At 47.0% G+C, this 20,993-nt stretch overlaps 2 protein-coding genes across 2 annotated transcripts in view; one reads left to right on the top strand and one right to left on the bottom strand.

The window, feature by feature from the left end:
• The window catches only part of WASHC4 (WASH complex subunit 4), a 44,899-nt gene extending 37,500 nt beyond the window's left edge, over positions 1–7,399 (bottom strand). The window contains exon 1 of the mRNA XM_029079086.2: positions 7,288–7,399. Coding sequence (XP_028934919.1) covers positions 7,288–7,348 — 61 coding nt within the window. The 5' untranslated portion in view covers positions 7,349–7,399. The remainder of the gene's footprint in view (positions 1–7,287) is intronic.
• An 8,146-nt stretch (positions 7,400–15,545) lies between these two features.
• ALDH1L2 (aldehyde dehydrogenase 1 family member L2) overlaps positions 15,546–20,993 on the top strand; it is a 33,725-nt gene continuing 28,277 nt past the window's right edge. Inside the window, exons 1-2 of the mRNA XM_029078965.1 lie at positions 15,546–15,630; positions 19,169–19,313. Coding sequence (XP_028934798.1) covers positions 15,577–15,630; positions 19,169–19,313 — 199 coding nt within the window. The 5' untranslated portion in view covers positions 15,546–15,576. The remainder of the gene's footprint in view (positions 15,631–19,168; positions 19,314–20,993) is intronic.

Raw genomic sequence — 20,993 nt, 5'->3', positions numbered from 1 at the left:
TCAATAAAATGATTAGATGTTCTGACAAGAGGGGGATAGTATCACTTTTTGGTTCTAACAGGCTCCCAAAAGGCCCCCCCGCGGAAACATTTTCATCTCTCTTAAGTCAATGGATGGGAGAGAAGCCTTGGACTACAATGGAGAAATGAGAAGCAGGGCAACAGAGAGGAGGAAGAAGCCTGAAGGCAAGGGAGTCTCCTGCCTCCTCCTTCTTTAGTGATAACAGCTGCTGCCAAACTAAGCAGTTGAACTGGCCTTGCCAGGTCCCCTTCTATTTTTCTCTCCTCTAGGCCTTCCATACCTTCCCTCTTTCTCCCCTTCTCTACTTTCTTCTTCTCTTTACCTATCTCTCCCACTCATTATTTCTCATCCTTTTCCCTGTTCATTCTTCTTTGTCTAACCCTACTTCAAGTCCTACCACCCTCTGCCACACTGCAATCCCAGTTCATTTCCCTCTAACCAGTTAATAGTAAGAAATGATTGAGTTCACATGCATTACGTATGTACGTATGATAAATAAATGCCAAAAAAAAAAAAGAGCCCCAGTCCACAGTATGGCCATCCCTTCACGTCTCCGCAGCTTAACCCTCTTTTCCCCCCATTTCCCTCTGCTCCTCCCCCTCTACCTTCCCATCCCCTCAGCACTGTACTCGTCTGCTCAACTGTATATATTTTCATTACCCTATTCATTTTGTTAATAAAATGTACATCGCCTTGATTCTATTTAGTTGCCATTGTTTTTGAGTTGTTCTTCCCCTTGACTCTATTTATTGCCATCGTTCTTGTCTGTCTCCCCCAATTGGACTGTAAGCCCATCAAACGGCAGGGACTGTCTCTATCTGTTGCCGACTTGTTCATTCCGAGCGCTTAGTACAGTGCTCTGCACATAGTAAGCGCTCAATAAATACTACTGAATGAATGAATGAAAGTTTCACCCTTAAAAATGGCTTGTGAAATAGGTCAGAACACAGTAGTATCTCCTGTTGGGGAGACCTCACAGACATATTCCACGTGGCTCAGTGGAAAGAGCCCGGGCTTAGGAGTCAGAGGTCATGGGTTCTAATCCCAGCTCTGCCACCTGTCGGCTGTGTGACTTTGGGCAAGTCACTTAACTTTTCGGTGCCTCAGTTACCTCAGTGACCTCAGCTGTAAAATGGGGATTAAGACTGTGAGCCTCACGCGGGACAACCTGATTACCTTGTATCTGACCCAGTGCTTAGAACAGTGCTCAGCACATAGTAAGCACTTAACAAATACAAACATTATTATTATTATTATAGTCCACTCCGTGGCCACACTGCACCCACTGCTCTGCCAGCTGTTGGCTACACGGAGAATGGACAAGAGTAGTGACGATTTAGCATAATCATCACTACAGTAAAAAAAAAAAAAAAATCAAATGTCTATCTTGCCGACAGAAAGCAATCCCTTTCCCTCTCCTCTTCCCAGAATCTCAAGTCCGACTTAAGTGGAATTCCCAAAATTGATGTTTAGGCTAAATAATAGCAGTGTGGCTTAGTGGAAAGGGCATGGGCTTGGGAGTCAGAGGTTGTGGGTTCTAATCCCGACTCCGCCACTAACCAGCTGTGTGACTTTGGGCAAGTCACTGAACTTTTCTGTGCCTCAGTTACCTCATCTGCAAAATGGGGATTAAGACTGTGAGCCCCAAATGGGACAACCTGATTACCTTGTATCTACCCCACCGCTTAGAACAGTGCTTGGCACATAGTAAGCTCTTAACAAATACCAACATTATCAATATTATTATTATTAGGCACCAATCAATCAGTGGTATTTATTGAGAGCTTACTATTTGCAGAGCACTGTTCTAAGTGCTTTGGAGAGTACAATACAAAAGAATTGACCAACACGTTCCCTGCCTATAATGAGCTTACAGTCTAAAGGTGGCATTCTACACTACTATTTCACAGCAAAAATAGCATTACTAATAGTTGGTGCCCAAGCAGCCTTTCTTAAGGATACCCTGATCATCCCAATGGAAGAACCAGTTAAAAACTGCCCTACTATATTTCTATGGGTAGTACAGAAAAGCTACCTCAGTAAATCAATTAATCAATGGTATTTATTAAGTATTTACTGTGGACAGAGTATCGTATTAAGGGCTCGGGAGAGAACAATAAAACAGAATAGGTAGCAACAAAAACTCCCATCCACTGTTGGAATTCCAGTGGCTTCATTTTCAAGTCCAAAGAACAAATCTATATGGAGGAAGTGGTGGGTGAGGCACAGCTGAGGAGAATCTAGCCCCACGGTACTTAAGCACATTTCTGAAATTTACTTTAGTCTGTCTCAGCCTGTGGATTGTAAACTCTTTGTGGGCAGGGAATGTGTCTACCAGTCCTGTTATATTGTACTCACCCAAGCGCTTAGTAGAGTGATCTGCACACCATAAGCCCTCAATAAATGCAACTGATTAAAATAGAAAGGGACAAATTACAAAAATTTAAAAAGGAAAGAAGTATTTAAAGGGAAAGCAAAAAGGTCTTTAACCTGGCCACTGCAGTGGTATTCCTGGACTTTGATATTCACCCCTCCCCCGGTCTAGAAGAACATATCTATCTGCAGTTAAATTTAACATCTATCTCCCCCAGTCTCTAAGATCCTTGTGAGCAGGGTTTCAACCTACTCTATAATATTATACTTTCCCAAGTACTTAGTACAATGTTTTGCACATGGTAAGTATTCAATAAATACCATAGATTGATGGACTGATTAATGAAGAGCAAGTTCTGAGCCACTTTAAAAGTACGTTTCATGATGGAATAACCTAGGGCCTCAAGTCCTCTGAATCCCAGAATTTAGAAAATGACCACTGGTAGCTAGCCACATTCACAAATATGCATTCTCCAAGTTCCACACTCAGAAGTTTGGATATTTTCCGAGAAGCTCCACACTGGTGGAACTCCTAAAAAGCCTGGACCTCCTGAAACAAACTACTGGCATTTATGGGGCTCCCTAGGCCCTCAAATAGGCCCTGGGGCAATTATTTCCAAGCCTTGACAGCAATTCCACTCCACAAAGTACAGTTCGCTACAGTATTTTTTGCCTATACTATGTAGCTACTTCAAAGTTTAAATTTTAAAACAAGCTAGTTTCGTTACCCAATCTAGGTTTCCCCTTAATATGAAGCCTATATTAACTGCTCATGCACCATTATTATGCAATCAAGTTTAACCATAACTCCTTTTTGTAAAATGAAATACAGAAACCAGATTTGAATGCTGATGAGGTAAACTGAGACCCACTTCTTTGTTTCACTTATGATTTGCTGGGTGACCTGAGGTATGCAACTCAGTGTACTAACATTTATTTTAGACAATCTGTGACGTTACAGGTGATGTTTGGAGCTCTCATATAAAACTGTCAACAACACCATCATCATCATCATCATCAATGGTGTTTGAGTGCTTACGGTGTGCAGAGCCCTGGGAAGGGAATGTGTCTGTTTATTGTTATATTGTACTCTCCCAGGAGCTGAGGAGAGTGCTCTGCACACAGTAAGCACTTAAATACCATTGAACTGAATTACTACGCACTTGGGAGAGTATAATACAACAGACTTTGTATACACATTCCCTGCCTAGAACGAGTTTACAGTATAGAAGGGGAGACAGACATTACAATAAATGATTTATAATATATACAAAAAAAATCTTCTTCAAAGTGGAACTTTAACCAACGCCCCCCCTCCCCCCAAAAAGAATAACCTATTGATTCGGCCACTCTTCTTCGAAAATGTCCGATTTTTAAATGTTCTTAATCTAGTGGAAAATATAAGTACAAAAAAGGCTGAGAGATTCACTCCTTTCTTTTAGCCCTAGGAACTGCAGGCAATTTTCTCATCATCCAAATCTACATTTTACTTTCTCATTTACACACTACTAGCCTAAAGAGAGTGAGAGGAGGAGAAAATTTAAAGAATCATTAACAAATGTATCAAATTCAGTCGTATTTATTGAGCACTTACTGTGTGCAGAGTACTTACTAAGCGCTTGGGAAGTACAATTAGAATGAGATATAGTGGAGAAAGGGTGAGGAAAATAAAAGTCACTACTTTAAACCAAAATTCATTTCTAGAGAAGAGTTTGTTGTGAGCAATGTCACACCCCCAAAAAGAGAAAAAGGAAGCAACTGCAGGAACCTATGGGTATATTTTAAGCCTTTCACAATCAGATAACTAATTCCTGGTAAATGAAGAAACAATCTCAAAGAAGGTGGGCCCAACTGGGAAATGAAAACAGTTTTCAATGCTAATATCATACTTAAATTTGTGAATCCGGAGAACTGGAGCGCAGCCCAACTGCTACAAGGTACGAAAAAAGGCAGCTTGCTTCTTAGAGCACTGATAAAAGTGGATTCAAAAAAAGGAGAGGAAAACAACACTACCCATTCTAAATTTCTTCAATCTTACACAACTGCCAATTTAGTGAATAATATCCCAGCATAAGATCATTCACCAAAACTCTTCTTCCTGGCACATTTGACATCTCCCCCCGCCCCCCCAACCCCACAGCACTTAGAGACATCTTTAAATTATACATTATAAATTACTTATCTACATTAATGTCTTTGTCCCCCTGTAGCCTGTAAACTCGTTAGGGACAGGAAACGTGTCAGCTAATTACGTTGTAGTGAAGTCTCCCAAGCGCTTACAAAAGTGCAGGGAATGTCACTGTTTTTTGTTCTACTTTCCTAAGCACTTAGTACAGCGAGCCCATTGTTGGGCAGGGATTGGCGCTGTTGCCGAACCGTACTTTCCAAGCGCTTAGTACAGTGCCCTGCAATGAGTAAATGCTCAATAAATACGATTAAATCAATGACTGGTTTGTGGAAAGCGCCCGGGCTTGGGACTCAGAGGTCGTGGGTCCCAATCCCCACTCCGCCACTTGTCAGTTGTAAGACTTTGGGCAAGTCACTTCACTTCTCTGTGCCTCACTTCCCCCATCTGTAAAATGGGGATTAGGATGGTGAGGCCCACGTGGGACGACCCGATTACCCTGTATCCACCCCAGCGCTTAGAAGAGTGCTCGGCACAGAGGAAGCGCTTAACAAACACCATCATTATTATTATTGGTAGAGTGTTCTGCACACAGTAAGCGCTCTAGAAATATGACCGACAGCCCAGAGAACAGCTTGCACCTCTGAAGGACTCCACTTGAGATGGACAAAAGCAGCGTGGCTCAGTGGAAAGAGCCGGGGCTTGGGAGTCAGAGGTCATGGGTTCTAATCCCCGCTCTGCCACTTGTCTGCTGTGTGACTTCGGGCGAATCACAACTTCTCTGTGTCTCAGTGACCTCCTCCGTAAATTGGGGATGAAGACTGTGAGTCCCATGTGGGACCACCTGATTACCTGGTATAATAATAACGTTGGTATTTGTTAAGCGCTTACTACGTACCAAGCACTGTTCTAAGCGCTGGGGGGAGATACAAGGTCATCAGGTGGGGCGCTCAGTCTCCATCCCCATTTTACAGATGGGGTAACTGAGGCCCAGAGAAGTGAAGACAAGTGGAGGAGCCATGACCTCTGACTCCCAAGCCCGTGCTCTTGCCACTGAGCCACGCTGCCCCAGGGCTTAGAACAGCCCTTGGCACATAGTAAGCGCTTTACAAATGCCTTCATCATTATTACTCTAAAAGCTGGGAGGGTGAACCCTACCCTTCCTGCTTTGGAAGAATTCCCTGCAGCCTCTTAGCAGCGTGGCTCAGTGGAAAGAGCCCGGGCTTGGGAGTCAGAGGTCATGGGTTCGAATCCCACCTCTGCCACTTGTCAGCTGTGTGACTGTGGGCAAGTCACTTCACTTCTCTGGGCCTCAGTTACCTTCACTATTGTTCTTGTCTGTCCGTCTCCCCCGATTAGACTGAAAGGGCAGGGACTGTTTCTATTACCGATTTGTCCATTCCAAGCGCTCAGTACAGTGCTCTGCACATAGGAAGCGCTCAATAAATACTACTGAGTGAATGAATGAATCTGTAAAATGGGGATTAAGACTGTGAGCCTCACGTGGGACAACCTGATGACCCTGTATCTCCCCCATCGCTTAGAACAGTGCTCTGCACATAGTAAACGCTTAACAAATACCAACATTATTAACAAAAAAGGGAAGGGATAACTCGGGGTTGCGGTGAGAAGAGCAACAAAGCGCAAGAGGAGTCTGGACAGGGATTTCTTCGCGGTGTCAACACTTTGAGGAAGCGATTCGCCACCCCGGAAAAAGGGGGGTGGGGGAGGCGAGGAAAATCCCCCCCAAGTGCGGGGTTATTAAGCTCCGCGGGGAGGCCGTTGGGGAAAAGGGGGAGCCTGGTTGGAGGGAGACTGCATCCCTCCCAGGGGAAAGGGAAGGCAGACGGGGTGGGAGGGAGGTGGGGGGAAGGGAGGATGCGGGGGGGGGGGGGGAGAGGGATGGGAGGGTGGTGGGGGGACGGAGGGGGAAGGGAGAGGGATGGGGGGAGGTGGGGGGACGGAAGAGGGATGGGGGGAGGGGGAAAGAGGGAAGGGGGACGTGGGGGGAAGGGAGAGGGATAGGGAGAAGTGGGGGGAAGGGAGAGGGGCGGGGGAACGGGGGGAAGGGAGAGGGATGGGGAGAGGTGGGGGGAAGGGAGAGGGATGGGGAGAGGTGGGGGGAAGGGAGAGGGATGGGGGGACGTGGGGGGGGAGAGGGATGGGGGTGAGGTGGGGGGAAGGGAGAGAGATGGGGGACGTGGGGGGGGGTAAACGGATGGGGGTGAGGTGGGGGGAAGGGAGAGGGATGGGAGGAGGTGGGGGGAAGGGAGAGGGATGGAAAGGAGGTGGGGGGAAGGGAGAGGGATGGAAAGGAGATGGGGGGACGGGAGAGGGGGCGAGGGCAGGGGCGGCGGAGGACCCGCCCATCGTCCTCCTCCTCCTCAGGCTGACAGGGAGGCCGGTCCTGGGGGAGGGCGGGGGAGGCGGCAGCGACCACCCCATCATTCAGTAGTACTTATTGAGCGCTTACTGTGTGCAGAGCACTGGACTTGGAATGGACAACTGGGCAACAGAGAGCAGCCCTGCCCACCGACGGACTCACCGTCTAATGGGGGCAGGGAGGACGGCGGAGCAGAAGAGCTCCAAACCAAAACAAGAGCTCATCAGCACGATCGGTAGACTCGAGGGGCTGCGCGGCTCATTAGCAAAATAAATGGGGTGATAAATAATATAGACAAATGAGCAGAGTGCGGAGGGGGAGGGGGGACGGGGCGCTGAGGGGAAGGAAGGGGTCGGCAGCCCACCGCGGCGTCGGCGGCCCTTACTCTGAGAGCCGTCGTCGACGCGGTCGAACTCCCAGTCCGGGGACAGCGTCTCCACAGCCATCGTCTCCACCGACCGGACCCCTCCACCGACCGGACCCCCCCACCGCCGCCTCCGCCGCCGCCACAGCCCCGGCCCGGCCTGACTGGGACACGTGACTTCCGCTCCCTCGGCGGCCGGCGGCTCCATCATGGCCGCCCCGCCGCGGGGGCCGCTGGGAAACCGAGTCCTCGGAGGAGAAGCCCCTTCGTGGCCGCCCCCCCCCGCCGCGGGGGCCGCTGGGAAACCGAGTCCTCGGAGGAGAAGCCCCTTCGTGGCCGCCCCCCCCGCCGCGGGGGCCGCTGGGAAACCGAGTCCTCTGGGGAGAAGCCCCTTCATGGCCGCCCCCCCGCGGAGCTGCTGGGAAACCGAGTCCTCTGGGGAGAAGCCCCTTCATGGCCGCCCCACCGCGGAGCCGCTGGGAAACCGAGTCCTCTGGGGAGAAGCCCCATCTTGGCCGCCCCCCCCCACCGCGGGGGCCGCTAGGAAACCGAGTCCTCTGGGGAGAAGCCCCATCTTGGCCGCCCCCCCCACACCGCGGGGGCCGCTGGGAAACCGAGTCCTCTGGGGAGAAGCCCCTTCATGGCCGCCCCCCCCACCGCGGGGGCCGCTGGGAAACCGAGTCCTCTGCGGAGACGCCCCTTCATGGCCTCCCCGCCGCGGGGGCCGCTGGGAAACCGAGTCCTCTGGGTTCATTCATTCAATAGTAATAATAATAATAATAATGTTGGTATTTGTTAAGCGCTTACTATGTGCCGAGCACTGTTCTAAGCGCCGGAGTAGACACAGGGGGATCATATTGTCCCATGTGGGGCTCACAGTCTTAATCCCCCTTTTACAGATGAGGGAATTGAGGCCCAGAGAAGTGAAGTGACTTGCCCACAGTCACACAGCTGACAAGTGGCAGAGCTGGGATTCGAACTCATGACCTCTGACTCCAAAGCCCATGCTCTTTCCACTGAGCCACGCTGCTTCTGCATAGTATTTATTGAGCGCTTACTATGTGCAGAGCACTGTACTAAGCGCTTGGAATGAACAAGTCGGCAACAGATAGAGACAGTCCCTGCCGTTTGACGCCCCGCCGCGGAGCCGCTGGGAAACCGAGTCCTCTGAGGAGAAGCCCACCCACCCCACCCCCCAAACGAGCTCTGTCCAGAGTTGGGGAGAGAGACGTCAATACAAGTAAATAAAATTACAGGTAGGTATATAAGTGCTATGGGACTGGGAGCAGGGAAGAGTAAGGGGATAAATAAAATGACAGATATGTACATAAGTGCTTTGGGGCTGGGATGGGAAAAGAGCAAAGGAAGAAAGGAGTGGGAGATGAGGCAATGTGGAGTTTAGTCTGGGAAGGCCTCTTGGAGGAGATGTTTTCTAAGGCCGAGCACGATATGCTTGTCATACTATACCTGCCAGAGTAGCATCATCATCATCATCATAATAATGTTGGTATTTGTTAAGCGCTTACTATGTGCAGAGCACTGTTCTAAGCGCTGTGGTAGACACAGGGGAATCAGGTTGTCCCACGTGGGGCTCACAGTCTTCATCCCCATTTTACAGATGAGGTAACTGAGGCACAGAGAAGTTAAGTGACTTGCCCCCAGTCACACAGCTGACAAGTGGCAGAGCTGGGATTCGAACTCATCCCATAGTGCTACTATGTGCAGAGCACTTTTGTCCCACGTGATGCTCACAGTTCATTCCCATTTTACAGATGAGGTCACTGAGGCACGGAGAAGTGAAGTGACTTGCCCACAGTCACCCAGCTAAGTGGCAGAGCTGGGATTCGAATCCATGACCTCTGACTCCCAAGCCCGGGCTCTTTCCACTGAGCCACGAATGGCATTTATTTAGCAATTACTGTGTGCAGAGAACTGTATTGAGAGCTTGGGGAAATACACTATGGCCTTTCAGCACGGGGTGGGAACAGGGTTCAAAGACCCAACAGTCCAGAAAGCTACCATTTTGATCTTTTCAGCGCAGGTCTTGTCAAAAATTCAGGATGGGATGTGGGGGGGAGAGGGGAGAGGGGGAGGAATCCAACTCAAAAAACTATGGGGATAATTGCCCCCGTGGAGCTGGCAAACTTCCCTGATAATAGAGTGCCAGAAAATGAATTTTCTTTGCAAGTAGAAGAGTAGTAATCCCGATTTCTCACTGCAGTCTATCTTACCTACTCAGCAAGTTGTTGCATGTTGCCCTTGTGTAAATTTTCATTACTTTTCAACAACCCTCCCAAATATAATGCAGTGCAAGCACATTGTCTCTGCCAACTAGTCAAGTCAAATTTATTTTGCCCACGTAAATTTAAATCAGGATTACTTGGTCCCTGCCCTCTAGGAATTTTCGATCTAAATGAAGATAACACAGGTGTGAAAAACATAAAGAGAAGTAATTATTCATAGATAAGGGAAAATGTTTAAAAGTTCTGCTCTCTTGGCCCCACCTCCACCCACTTCTAGGCATTTAAAATTTGGCAAGGGAGATAGACACTAAAGTAATATACTGATTAGTGCTTAAGTAATATGTAAGAAATACACTGATTAGTGTTTAAATAATAGCTCTGCACATAGTAAGCGCTTAATAAATGCCAACATTAATAGGGTATGTAAGAAATATATGTAAGAAAGCAAGTAGTAAAGTGCTCTGCACACTGTAAGTGCTTAATAAATACCATTAATTGATTAATGTATGGAAGTGCTTCAGGTTGAGAATAAAACTACATAGTACAGAAGTTCTGAGGGGGTACTTGAGAGTGGCAGTGGTTTTACTAACCTAGGAAGGACAGAGACGTGATTCCCGTGGCTCAGTGGAAAGAGCACGGGCTTTGGAGTCAGAGTTCATGGGTTCGAATCCCGGCTCGGCCACTTGTCAGCTGTGTGACTTTGGGCAAGTCACTTCACTTCTCTGGGCCTCAGTTCCCTCATCTGTAAAATGGGGATTAAGACTGTGAGCCCCACGTGGGACAACCTGGTTCCCCTGTGTCTACCCCAGCGCTTAGAACAGTGCTCGGCACATAGGAAGCGCTTAACAAATACCAACATTCCAGATGGGCTTTGAAGATGTTAATGAGCCCAGATCTTGCAGAATTGGAGGCAGATGGAGTTCTAGGCCAGGGAAAAAAGGGTAAGCAACAACTCCGATGTAAGATTGATGAGAACGGGACACAATGGGTAGTTGAGCTTGATAGATTTTAGATGGATTTGGGATTTGTTGAATTTTAAGATGTATTTTTCAGTCATGAATTTTTTTAGCTACCTCCTTTCTTTGAAAGATGGCAAGCCTGAACTCAGACATGTGATTCACAGATAACTCCACGCTAGCTAAAAATGATCTTTCCTTTCCTTCAACCTTTTCTCTTCAGGTTTTTTTTTTTTTGCCCACTAGGTGACACTATTTTTTAAAAGTTTTGCAGAAAGAGGCTACAATACAGCATTCATTCATTCAGTCGTATTTATTGAGCGCTTACTGTGTTGAACACTGTACTAAGTTCTTGGAAAGTACAATTCGGCAACAGGTAGAGACAATCCCTACCGAATGGGCTCTCAGTCTAGAATTATACAGTACGGTATGAAGAGTTAAAAAAACTGGGATACTATTTGATAGCTCAGCCCTGTACTCTGAAATCAAGAAATAGACTATTTTTGAGTAGCAACTTCAAGAACAAAATATGAAAATGGCACCAAATGGTACAAACCCTATATTAGGCCCATAAATTGTCTTCGAATGTGCACTGTGGTGGGATTGTGGGCTCTGTATTGGCCTTTTCAATCACACACCCTCATAGATGAACATCCCCTTCATTTTGAGCCCGAAGGACAACTATAAATGCAACGTTTTTAAACATTATTTTCTGGGAATTTATTGGCTTTTGTTTCAGCAGCGAAATAAATGGAAATTGGTGGTAAAAAAAAATTGGTATTTCTGTATAAATGTTGGAATTATTTTTAATCCCCCTGCCTCTCTCCTCCAGAACAGAGTTGGTATTGGTGAAGGTGCATTTCTGAAGCAGGTAGTATTGAGAAAGGCTCCCTGATTACTCTTCGTAGTAAGGAGTGGGTGAAGAAGCCATATTTCATCAATGCTTGGACCCTAAAATTCAGTGAAAATTGGGGAGGGGAGAGGGGAAGAAGAAGAGTAATTTTTTAAAACCAAGAGTTTTGTGTAAAAATCAGTTGAAAGTGAAAAGGAACCACAATCAAACAGTTGTATTTATTTTTATTAATAATAATAATAATGGTATTTCAGTGCTTACTAAGTCCCAAGCACTGTTCTAAACCCTGGGGTAGATACAAGGTAATTAGGTTGTCCCACGTGAGGCTCAGTCTTAATCCCCATTTTACAGATGAGGTAATTGAGGCACAAAGAAGTTGTGACTTACCCAAAGTCACAAAGCTGACAAGTGGCAGAGCTGGGATTAGAGCATTTACTTTGTGCAGAGCACTGTATTAAGCATCTAGGAGAATACATTGTATTAGTAGAAAATCCCTGCCCTCAAGGACCTTACAGTGTAGCAAAAGAGACAAATTAAAATTACATTAAGGGAAACTACTGAATACAAGGATTCAGTACAAGTATTCCCATAAATACTTTGGGAATGGAGGTGGGGTGAGTATCTACATGTTTGGGGAGGGGGGAATTAAATGCGCAGTTGGGAGGGAAAATAGGGTGTGGGGGTGGTGAGCGTTTAGTCAGAAAGAGTTTCCTGGAGAAAATATAATTTTAGTAGGGCTTTGAAGATGAGGAGTGGTTCAGTGGATAGAGCACAGGTTTAGAAGTCGGGAGGACCTGGATTCTAATTCCGGCTCTACCACGTGTCTGCTGTGTGACCTTGGGCAAGTCACTCAACTCCTATGAGCCTCATTTATAGAGAAGCAGCGTGGCTTAGTGGAAACAGCATGGGCCAGAGGACATAGGTTCTAATCCTGGCTCCGCCACTTATCGGCTGTGTGACTTTGGGCAAGTCACTTAACTTCTCTGTGCCTCAGTTACCTCATCTGTAAAATGGGGATTAAGACTGTGAACCTCATGTGGGACAACCTGATTACCTTGTATCAACCCCAGCACTTAGAACAGTGCTTTGCACAAAGTAAGCGCTTAACAAATACCATAATTATTATTATTATTTATCTCACCTGTAAAATGACAGTTAAGAGTGTGAGCCCCATATGGAACAGGGACTGTGTCTAACTTGATTCACTTGTATCTACCTCAGGGCTTTGAACAGTGCTTGGCACATAGTAAATGCTTAACAAGTAACATAAGTATTAATTATTATTATTGTTTGTCAGATATGAAGGGAGAGGGAATTCCGGGCAGGAGCATGGGGCCCATAGCAGATAAATCAAGAGCAAGGCAGAGTAGGTTAATATTGGAGGAGCAAAGTTTTCAGGCTGGGTTGTAGTGGGAGTGCCTTGAATATGATAATGAGGAGTTTCTGCTTGATGCAGACACAGATGGACAACCATTACAGGTATTTGAAAAATGGGGAGGCATGAACTGAACAATTTTTTTTAGAAAAATGAATCAGGAAGCAGAGTGAAGGCTGGATTGAACAGCCAGAGGCAGGTGGCAGGGAAATCAGTGAGAAGGCTGATGCAGAAATCAAGATGGGATATGACAAGTGCTCAAAACAGTGCTGTAGCAGTTGGGTTGGAGAAGGAGGAGTGAATTCTAGAGATGTTGTAGAAATAGAATTAGCAAGATTTATTGAATAGCTAAATATGGGAGCTGAGGAAAGATGAGTCAAAGATAGTGCCAAGGTTGAGAACTTGTGAGACAAGAGAGAATGGTGTCAAACAGTGATGGGAAGGTTAGGGGGAGGAGAAAGTTTGAAAGGAAAGGTGAGAAGTTCAGCTTTGGACTTGTTAGGAGTGAGGTGATGGTGGGGCATCCAGGTAGAGATAGTCCCGAAGGTAGGAGGAAATGCAAAACGACAGTGGGTGATGAGGAGGGGCTGGAGATGTTGATTTTGGAGGCCCCCTGGTAGCGATGGTAGTTGAAACTGAAGAAGCAGATGAGCTCTCCAAGAGGATAGGTGTAAATGGAGAATAGTAGGGGACCCAGAACCGAGTCCTTTAGGAACTCCTCAATTAGGGGGTGGGAGGCAGAGAAGGAGCAGGAAAAAATGATGGAAAAGAAACAGCCCCAGAGGTAGGAGGAGGAATCAGGTCACTTCAATGTCATCAAAGCCGAAGTTGGATAGCATTTCCAGGAGAATGGAGTGGTCTACGGTGTCGGAAGCAACCAAGAGGTCAAGGAGGATTAGGATGGAGTAGAGTCCAATGGATTTGGTTAGGAGGAGGTAATTGGTGAGTTCGGAAAGAGCAGTTTCAGTGGGAGTGAAGGGGTGGAAGCCAGATTGCAGAGGGTAGTTGGAGGACAGGAAGTGGAGGCAGAGGGGCTAAACAACTCTTTCAAGGAGTTGGGTCAGCAGTGGTCGGAAAGAGATGGGGCAATAGCTGGAGGGGTCAGTTAGTAGAGGGGGGTGATAGCTGGAAGGGTCAGGGAAGGGGAGAGAGGGATTTGTGGGCTAGGAGATATGTGGGCTTGTCGCAAGTGGAAGGGAAGGACCCAGTGGGGAGCAGTGGCGAAATCTAGTATTGAGGGAAGGAAGAAAGGGGGTGCAAGTGTTGAAATAAGGTGTGAAGGTTGGGGTCGGGGGTGAGGTGCAGGAGACTCACAGGGCCTGGGTACTAATGCCAACTCTGCCACCCGTCAGCCTATGTGTGTGCAGAGCACTGTACTAAGCGCTCAGAAAGTACAGTTTGGCAACAGATACAATTCGGTGACTTGCCCTACCCAGCAACGGGTTCACAGTCTAGAACAGACACCCAAGTTGGGGCCACATCCAACCTAATTTGCTTGTATCCACCCCAGCGCTTAGTACAGTGCCTGGCACATAGTAATCGCCCAACAAATACCATTATCATTACCTTCCCCTTCTAGACTGGAAGTCCATTGTTGGGTAGGAATTGTCTCTGTTGCCGAATTGTAATAATAATAATGATGTCGGTATTGGTTAAGCGTTTACTATGTGCCAAGCACTGTTCTAAGCCCTGGGGTAGATACAAGGTAATCAGGTTTACCCATGTAGCGTCACAAGTAATAATAACGATGGTATTTGTTAAGCGCTATGTGCCAAGCACTGTTCTAAGCGCTGGGGTAGATACAACTAAAGTGTAGTCCAGTGCTCTGTACATAGTAAGCGTTCAATAAATACGATTGGATGAATGAATACAAGGTCATCAGGCTGTCCCCGGTGGATCTCACAGTCTTCATCTCCATTTTCCAGATGAGGGAACTGAGAAGTGAAGTGACTTGCCCAAGGACACTCAGCTGGTAAGTGGCGGAGTCGGGATTAGAAGCCACGACCTCTGACTCGCAACCCCCGGCTCTTTCCACTTGAGCCTTAGTGCTTCTCTGTACTTTCCAAGCGCTTAGACAGTGCTCTGCACATAGTAAGCGTTCCGCTCCAAGCGCTTAGTACAGTGCTCTGCACATAGTAAGCGCTCAATAAATACTATTGAATGAATTAATTCGACTGAATGAATAAATAGTATTATTATGATCGTTTAGACTGCGAGCCCGTTATTGGGCAGGGATGGTCTCTGTCGCCGAATTGTCCCTTCCAAGCGCTTAGTTCAGTGCTCTGCACATAGTAAACGTTCAATTCGAATAAATAAATATTATTATTATTATCGTTTAGACTGTGAGCTCGTTCTGGGGCAGGGATGGTCTCTATCTGTTGCCGAATTGTCCATTCCAAGCGCTTAGTCCAGTGCTCTGCACAGAGTAAGCGTTCAATCAATTCGACTTGAATGAATACATATTATTATGGTTTAGACTGTGAGCTCGTTATTGGGCGGGGATCTCTATCTGTCGCCGAATTGTCCTTTCCGAGCGCTTAGTCCAGTGCTCTGCACATAGTAAGCGCTCAATTAATTCGACTGAATACATATTATTATCGTTTAGACTGTGAGCTCGTTGTGGGGCAGGGATGGTTGCCGAATTGTCCATTCCGAGCGCTTCGTCCGCTGCTCTGCACAGAGTAAGGGCTCAGTAATTACCATTGAATGAAAATACTATTGAATGATTATTGTTATTATGAAGAGTAAGGCCCGGTGGCAGGACGGGCCCCGGGGAGGGGGCGCGCGCCGCTCGTCCCCGCCGCCTGGCCGGGGTGCGCGCGCCCGCGCGCGCCGCCGCCGCCGGGCCGCCTTGGTTGCATCAGTCGCCCCCCGGTCCTCGAAATGCTGTGGCGAGGAGGGGGTCGCCGCTGGCTCCGGAGCTTCTCCACCGGCCGGGTGAGTGCAACGTGGGCGAGGGTTGGCCTGGCACGGTCTGGGCACAGCCTGGCACGTCCTGGGCACAGCCTGGCACGGCCGGGCAAGGGAGCTTGCTCCGAGCTCTGTCGGAGCAAGGGCATCGTCGACCCTCCCGCCCGGCTGCAGCTGAAGTCGCCCCTCCCCGCCTTTATCTCCCCCCCCCCCCCGAATTCTGTCAATTAGTGGTATTTATTGAGCGCTCCATTGCTCGGCGAGAAAGCACAGAAAGTGGGCACCGTCCCGGTCACCCCAGGACCGGCCCGCTGAGCCCAGACCCGCCTCCCCCTTCCCCGCCGCAGGAGGGTCCAAAGGGGGGCAAACGCCCCACACCCAGCAGGCGCTCAATAAGTCCCCCTGAATGAATGAAAAGCTGAGCAACGAGGCGGGGGGCAGCGTGGGGTTCGACTGCAGGGACCCTCCAGCGTCGACCCCGCAGCCGGGAGGCCGAGGGAAGGGGGCAGCCACGTTGAGCCCCGGAGCTGCTCGGAAGGGACCATCCCGACAGCTGGGAATTGCATCAGCTGGGATGGGATGCCCGGGGAGCCACGTTGCACAGGGCTCTGCTGTAGGAAAACCGCGGCCGGGGGTGGGGGGCGAGGGGCCGGGCTCCTCCTTCATCGGGGGCTTTCGGCGGCGGCCACGGCCTGTCCTGGAAATCGGATCTCCAGCCGCATTCCTGACCTCCGGGGCCGGGGGTCGCTCGTCCTTTTGAAAAAGGCGGGTCTCTCCTGTTGGTTTTCTTCATCACATCATCATCATCTTCACCCTGGAGCAGAAAATTGCAGCGGAGAAATGCCTGGCGGATCATCCAGACGCTGGAAATGCTCCCTTTCACCCGCCACCAAGCAGACCCGGGTCCCTCCGGGGTGGAACTTCATTCATTCAATCGTATCTATTGAGCGCTTATTGTATACAGAGCACTGGACTAAGCGCCTGGAATGTACAATTCGGCAACAGAGAGAGACAATCCCTGCCCAACAGCGAGCTCCCAGCCTAAAAGACGCAAACCACTCGTCCCCGAATATTCTTGCAGATCGAATGAACAGCTTCTGCACCGACTGCTTTAACCGGTGCTTTATCTCTTTCATCCGGGGACACACAAAAATCGGACTATGGATTGGGTTTTTTCTGTGAAAGAAGTGAGGGAAGAAAACGAGATTAAGATCTGTTGCCGAATTGTACATTCCAAGCGCTTAGTCCAGTGCTCTGCACACAGTAAACACTCATAAATACGATTGAATGAATGAACGAACTTAGTAGAGTCCGGGCTCTTTCCACTAAACCATTCATTCGTTCTTTTAATCGTATTTATTGAGCAATTACTGGCGGCAGAGCACTCTACTAAGTGCTTGGGATGAATGGATGTACCGTAATCATACGTGGGCAGCTGCACCGTGTAGTTTTGGAAGTCGAAATAGCTATCTGGGCATACACAGCTGAAGGAAAACATACTACACTTTCATCACAATCCGGGATTATAAATTATCCAACTCCACCAGCTCGTTTGCATGCCTGTGAGTGATTAGTTTGCAGTGATTTTTCCCTGATCTGGCTTCGTCCTGTCCCTCTAGATGTTCTCTCTGCAAATCCCACTTAGAATAGATCTCCAAGGAACAGAGCATTAGGTAGCAAAGGACCTTTTGGGACAACCATCCAAAGGACAGAGCTGATTTGGAATGGAAAAAGCCTCACTGACTTCTTTGGCAGAGTTGAAGGGGAATAGCAGAACATTCTTTTGGAAACATGTCTAACTCTGTTACATTATACTTTCCCAAGCACTTAATGCAATACACTGCACACAGTAAGCGTTCAGTCAATATAACTGATTGATTGACTATGGTTTAGAATGCAGTGTTAATAGGAAATGAAGGGATACATCACGTGGTTTGCTCATAATTATGGAAATCATACTTTTTACCCCATACCTTGGAGAGATTGTCTAGGACATATAATCTTAATAACATCAACTCTCTGCTGCAGCCAAGATCAGCATTCCTCTGAATACGTCATTTTCAGTCACAACTTTCTTGTCTTTATAAAGTCTCTCCAATGAAGTCAAACATTTTTGTGAATGCTGTCCTGTCTTTTCTCCATCTCATTCCTTCTGTAAAACGCTCACCTCCTTCATTCCTTGCTAATCGAATACTTAATCCATGTTAAGTCTTGTTTTATACAGGATTCCACAGCAAGTTCAAATTACACGAATTTGTGTTTTATGAGTTTTAGATGAGTGGGTGAGACAAGTTTTTTTGTGCAAATTGGCAAGCCAGAACCTATGGAAAAGCTATTAAGAAAATATACTAAGAGGTTGAACATTAGTATTAAAGATAAGCAACATGGCCAGTGGATAGAGCACGGGCCTGGGAGTCAGAAGGACCTGGGTTCTAATCCTTGCTCCGCTGCTGATCTGCTCTGATGCCTGACTACTTGTTTTGCTGTCTGTCTCCCCCTTTTAGACTGTGAGCCTGTTAATGGGCAGGGATTGTTTCTATCTGTTACCGAACTGTACATTCCAAGCGATTAATACAGTGCTGTGCACACAGTAGGCGCTCAATAAATAAGATTGAATGAATGTGCGATCTTGGACAAGTCACTTAACTTTTCTGTGCCTCGGCTACTTCATCTGTAAAATGGGGAGTAAGACTGTTGAACCCCATGTGGGACATGAACTGTGTCCAACCTGATTAGCTCGTATCGACTCCAGTGCTTAGTACAGTGCCTGGCACACAACACTTAACAAGTGCCATAAAATGAAAGAAGATTCTTAAACATGTTCACAGTAGACCACACAAAATGACCCATGAACACCAGTGGTGTTGGATTCCTTCACCAAATATTTGATGTTACTCTTCTCCTGATGCATTTATAATTGAGATTTTTTTCCCACAATTATTGTAGGTTTTAGGGTTTTCTGATGAAATGGAAAAAGTGCACTACTTTCTATATTTAAAAACCTGCCTAAGTATTAGATATCTATACCCAGCTCGGGTACAGATAAGGTGCACCTTTGCTGCACTGTGAATGACTGGTCCACAGGCAACTCCAGGAGGCTTTCTTTGAGCGTACTCATTACCTTGGAGGACTTCCCCAAATAGACTTTAAGGTCTTTATGGGAGGGGGACATATCTACCAATTCATACTATCTCAAAGCCCTTTATACAGTGCTCTGCACCCAGTAAGTGCTCAGTAAATACCATTGCTTGATTTATGGGTTAAGCTACTTTAATTGAATCATTGTTCATAAGATTGTTCCATCTTTTGTGGAACCAGCACGGATTATTTCTACTTATGCAGTTGTACTCGCCCAAGCGCTCTGAACACTGCTCTGCTTATGGTATGCACTCAATAAATGCCTCTGATTGGCTGATGACCACGTAGCTTCATTGCTAGGATCAAAAACAATATGGGGTTTGCTGGTAATAAATGCTATTGATTGGGATTTATTCCTTGACCTGGAGAGTGCAGTCTCTATAGCTTAGGGCAAAGAAGGTTAATATGTCTTGACATTTATTCACAGGTTTATTATCAAAACAAACTGAAGTTGGCACTCATAGGACAGAGCCTCTTTGGCCAAGAAGTCTACAACAACCTCCGGAAAGAAGGCCATAAAATAGTTGGAGTGTTCACCGTTCCAGACAAGGATGGAAAGGCCGATCCTTTGGGTGAGAGTTTCTGAAATAATCCTAAAAAGTTGTTTTTCTGAAGGCCTTGAAAACTCAATTGCCATCAATTTAAACCATTCAGTGGAGAGGGTACCTTCCAACACTCTAAAGCTGTCCTTGTTGTAAGCACCTCTTTCCCCCATCCTTGAAGTATTTTGGCTGATTTGAATACAGTTATTAAAGTCCATCTTGATTTAGCATTTAAATAATGACAGATGTATTTAACGTAGATAGTGATAGATCTGTTAGTATATTAGCACACAGCGCTTTTTAGCTGAGTAGAAATAACATGGCCTATTGGATAGAGCATAGGTCTGGGAATTAGAAGGATCTGGGTTGTCTGGATTTGTCTGTTGTGTGACCTTAACAAGTACCATAATTATTATTATCTCTCTGCCCACCACCTTCTCCTTTGCCATTTCTGAACAGTAGGTCAAGAGAGGTGATGCGGTGATTTGGAGGGATTCTCCCTAGAAATTCCAATTTGGAGAAGCCAGTCTCCCACTCCCCGATCCCTGGGAGTAGAAATTGATCCAGGCAGAAGTGGCTTACTGTGGGCAGCTATTGCTCAGTCTTTTCCCCTGCTCCCTTTCCCTTCTGCATCACCTATGCACTTGGATCTGACCTCATCAAGCACTTGATATTCACCCCACCCTCAGCCACATAGCACTTGAATACGCATTGGTAATTCATTTTATTTTCTGTGTCTCCCTCTAGACCCTGAACTCCTCGTGGGCAGAGAAGTCTACCAACTCTGTTCCACTGTACTCTCCCAAATGCATAATACAATATGCTGCACCCAGTATCGATCACATGCCATTGATTGATTGCTTCTATCCTTTACCTTCCCTCCCATTTGCACCCCTTTCTCTTTATTCCCTTATGTTCCGCTCTCTCTATTGTCCTCTCTCCCTTCTTTCTTTTCCTTTTCTCCCCCATCCCATTTGCCCTTCTCCCCCTTCCTCTTCTTCCTCCCCCTGCTCCTCATGGCTCCCCGATTTCTGGGTATGTGGTGCCCAGAGTAAGTAGCTTGGTGTGTGACTATTGACCCTGGGAAGAAGGGAAGGGGGGGAGGGCATTTATAGAGCAGAACCTACTTCCCACTGCAAACTGAGTTCCTGGAGCCACTTATTCCAGGGACAATCTGGTTCTCTACAAATTACTCACTCTTCCACTCTGCCCCTTGTGGCTCAGAATTTGGGGGTGATTGCCCTGGCTCACTCTTCCCTAGGGGCTGTCTTGCTTGGGATTGCTCAATAAATATTGTTGACCTATCCTAATTTACCATGTAAGTAAGCTCTTGATTTATTAGTTAATTGTTTTATGGGAGCCAGGCTCTTAGCGCAATGATTGTTTTTCCTTTTCTTTTTTGGAAGACCCCATAGTATTGCACCAACTGTTGTCAGTGATAGGACTTCCAAAGGATAATGCTTTTAAAGACAGGCAGGGAGTTGGGGGAACATAGGAAGACAGTTTTAATCACCTGAGTGGGGAATGTATTATTATTATTATATTTAAGCACTTAAAACTGTACACTGTAAGCTCATAATGGGCGGGGGACGTGTCCGCTAACTCTGTTGTCCCGTACTCTCCCAAGTGCTTAGAACAGTGCTCTTCACATAGTAAGTGCTCAGTAAATACCACTGGTTGATTACTTTATACCGAGCACTGTGTTATTCG

This window comes from Ornithorhynchus anatinus, chromosome 14, assembly GCF_004115215.2.
Source record: "Ornithorhynchus anatinus isolate Pmale09 chromosome 14, mOrnAna1.pri.v4, whole genome shotgun sequence".
Lineage (NCBI taxonomy): Eukaryota > Metazoa > Chordata > Mammalia > Monotremata > Ornithorhynchidae > Ornithorhynchus > Ornithorhynchus anatinus.
Note: the sequence above shows the minus strand (reverse complement) of the source record. Positions and strands in the feature narration are given on the sequence as shown.